The following is a 2,906-nucleotide window of genomic DNA, read 5'->3' on the forward strand; positions in this document are numbered from 1 at the left end:
TCTTTTCTAAATAAAAATTAATTTATCATTAAAATACAGTATTTTGGATAGTTTAAATTTAAGTAGAAGTATTTTTTTTATTTGCACAGACAAATCTTTTAAATTGAAAGGATAATAATAAATGCAAATTTCTAATTCAAAAAATTCAACACAGCTATTTAATCATTAATGGAGAAGCTATTTAATCACTTATATACATCATCAAATATATTAAAATTAGAGCTTATCTCATTCTTTGTCAAGTAATTGAAAAAGAAAAATGAGTGATAGATGATGCATTAAATGTATAAATTATTTTTATAGTATCAATTAATGTCGAACATATATTCTGCCCCATCATACATATATTTTAGATGAAATTATAAGACTATTTTATATTTTTAGTGCATATCTATTAAACTCTCTAAACATATCCATTAAATCTTTAATTAAATTTTATATAGAACTGATACATCACAAAATGACAAAACAAACATAAAAAATAAAAACATTCAACATCATCATTCAATCTTCACAACGTGAAAGAGGGATCAAACAGATCAATCTCAAGAGTCAAATCTTATAAAAAAATCCCTCTTGTGTGAAAAAAAAAACTGCAGAGTCCCGAAAATGCTAGAGTGCAAAAAATAAGGAAAACACCTTAGCATTTGATGGACCAAAGAAGGCAAAGAAAATTACTGTAAAATTAAAACTATAAGTTAAAAAAAACCATTATGAAGTAAATAGTCATGAGTCATTAGCTTGCACATCAGAAAATTTGATGTTTTGAATCAAACGAGCTGGTTCAAAACCTGATTTATGCTTCTTATGAGATCTTTTAACGTCAAGCAATATTCTTTATTCACCTCAGCAACAATGGTTATGTCAAGATAGTTATTTCCAAATGGTAAAACGGAACTACTCTGAATGCTGAGATGATGTTTTTCGAGTTTGTTGAGTATTGCCGTCGCAGTTCGGCCGCGGAGTTTGTTGCTGTGGATTCTGATGAGCATGTCTTTTCCAGAAACTCTTGCTTCGATTTTTGGGAGTGATTGGTCTGAGTTTTCGTCGTAAGAGGAGGAGCTATCATCATCAGCAAAGAGAATAGATCTTTTCATAAAAACTGCGGATTCGACTTTTTTATCGGCTACTTGTTCCTCTAAATTCTTGACTTGTTCTTTTAATTGGTTTAGATGAATTATAGCATCTTCCAAAATAGTTGCCTTGTCCATCTGCATGAAAACCACACATTGATTATTATTCATTCTGAACTATAGTAATATTAATAATATTTTCAATTCTCATTATTGAATAATATGATTAGTACCTTTTTGAGTCCAGGAAGAATGGAGGAAAGAGTAATGAATTTCTGGTTAAGCTTTTGCCTTCGTTTTCTTTCAGCTATTACATGATCTCGTGCTTGGATCGGATTTCTGTTTGTTATGGCTGCCGCGACCTTGTTCTCTCGTTTATCATACTCACTTCCAAAATTCAAGTTTTCACCGTAGCCAGACTCCGTTTTTGGCTTCTTAATCCTTGAATTCATATTGTCAAAAGAAATGATTTTTGAAGAAGAAGAAGCCTTTGTTGGTGGTGTTGCAGAGGCAACAGATTGATCAGGACTTTCAATGGGGAAGGAGTTGATTTGTGTGGTTTGTGAATGAAATCTCTTATTATTATTATAATGAGAGGAATTAGTACTCTCAGGTGTGGATGCTGATGAGAAAGTGTTCAAGTATGAAATATCATCAAAGTTGAATGCAAATGAATCCATTTCTTGAAACAAACTAGTGTCTTCCATTCCCTGATCATTTCAAAGAAAAAGGGTAAGTCCTAGGGTTCACTGCAGTTAAAGACAATTCAAACATACATTTAGAGTGTTGTTGTTGTGTCTTACAAATTCAGGCATGTAATTGGAAGACGAAATTTGAATCATCTTTGAGCTTGAATTTCTAAATGAACTGAAAAATTAACAAGTCAAAGAATAAGGTAACAATCAAAACACTTGTGATTTCTAAAATTAGAGAAAAAGATTAATTCTAAAACAGATAAAATTTTGGATGAGAAAGGGTTACCTCTTGGTTGAAAAAAAGCAGAAGAGAGAAAGAAAGCGTTGTTGTTGTTGTTAATTTGTTTGTGAAGATGGTGGCACAATGCTCAATAAATTGAGCAACCTGCTTTATAGAGAGGAAGCATAATACTAAGACACGTTTGGTACCCGGTTATGTATTAACCACGTGTGAATATGATGTCCAATTTTCTTGGGTGTATTTTTTTAATAGGATGGTCCCACTCTTCACTAACTACTTTTTTGGGTCAAATTCTGGGTACATTTTCTATACTCTCAACTACTTGTTTCATGACCAGGAGAATATGATGTTTTATAAAGTAATAATTTAACCCAAGAAGCTTCGTAGAAATTGGTAACCCCAAATAAGATGGGTGAAACTTCTTTATATTCATGCCGTCAATGTTATAAGAAAAACGGTTATAATTTTAAATTTATTGAATAATTTATACATTGTATCTTAAATATAAATCAGTTATACAATAAATTTGAATAAATATTTATAAAAATAAAATGTTGTTCCTATTTTAGATTATTTCCAATTAAAATTCAACTTTATATATATATATATATATATATATATATATATATATATATATATATATATATATATATATATATATATATATATATATATGAAAGAAGGCCTAAAACTTTTCATGTGATGATCTACTTAACAAGGGAAAACCACTCAATTCGAACAATTACAAAGTGACTCTCGTCATCTCGAATGCATGCATTTATTCTACCTTGTTATAAGAATTAGAGAAGCATACATATCTGTTGCATTTGAGATATCCAGTTGAAGTTTTGCTCGACGTAATATCCATGGATCTTTGAATTTGGGTGGTATTGCTCA

At 30.2% G+C, this 2,906-nt stretch overlaps 1 protein-coding gene across 1 annotated transcript; it reads right to left on the reverse strand.

Moving 5' to 3' along the window:
• Positions 1-394: 394 nt before the first annotated feature.
• LOC127074318 (transcription factor bHLH19) lies at positions 395-2,134 on the reverse strand. The gene is made up of 4 exons (XM_051015631.1): positions 2,055-2,134; positions 1,877-1,940; positions 1,307-1,783; positions 395-1,211 (listed from the first exon to the last, which is right to left on the reverse strand). The coding sequence occupies exons 2-4, from the start codon at positions 1,913-1,915 to the stop codon at positions 771-773; spliced, it is 957 nt and encodes a 318-aa protein (XP_050871588.1). The 5' UTR covers positions 1,916-1,940; positions 2,055-2,134; the 3' UTR covers positions 395-770.
• Between the last annotated feature and the right edge of the window lie 772 nt (positions 2,135-2,906).

The sequence above is a fragment of the Lathyrus oleraceus genome, chromosome 4 (genome assembly GCF_024323335.1).
Source record: "Lathyrus oleraceus cultivar Zhongwan6 chromosome 4, CAAS_Psat_ZW6_1.0, whole genome shotgun sequence".
NCBI classification, from domain to species: Eukaryota; Viridiplantae; Streptophyta; class Magnoliopsida; order Fabales; family Fabaceae; genus Lathyrus; species Lathyrus oleraceus.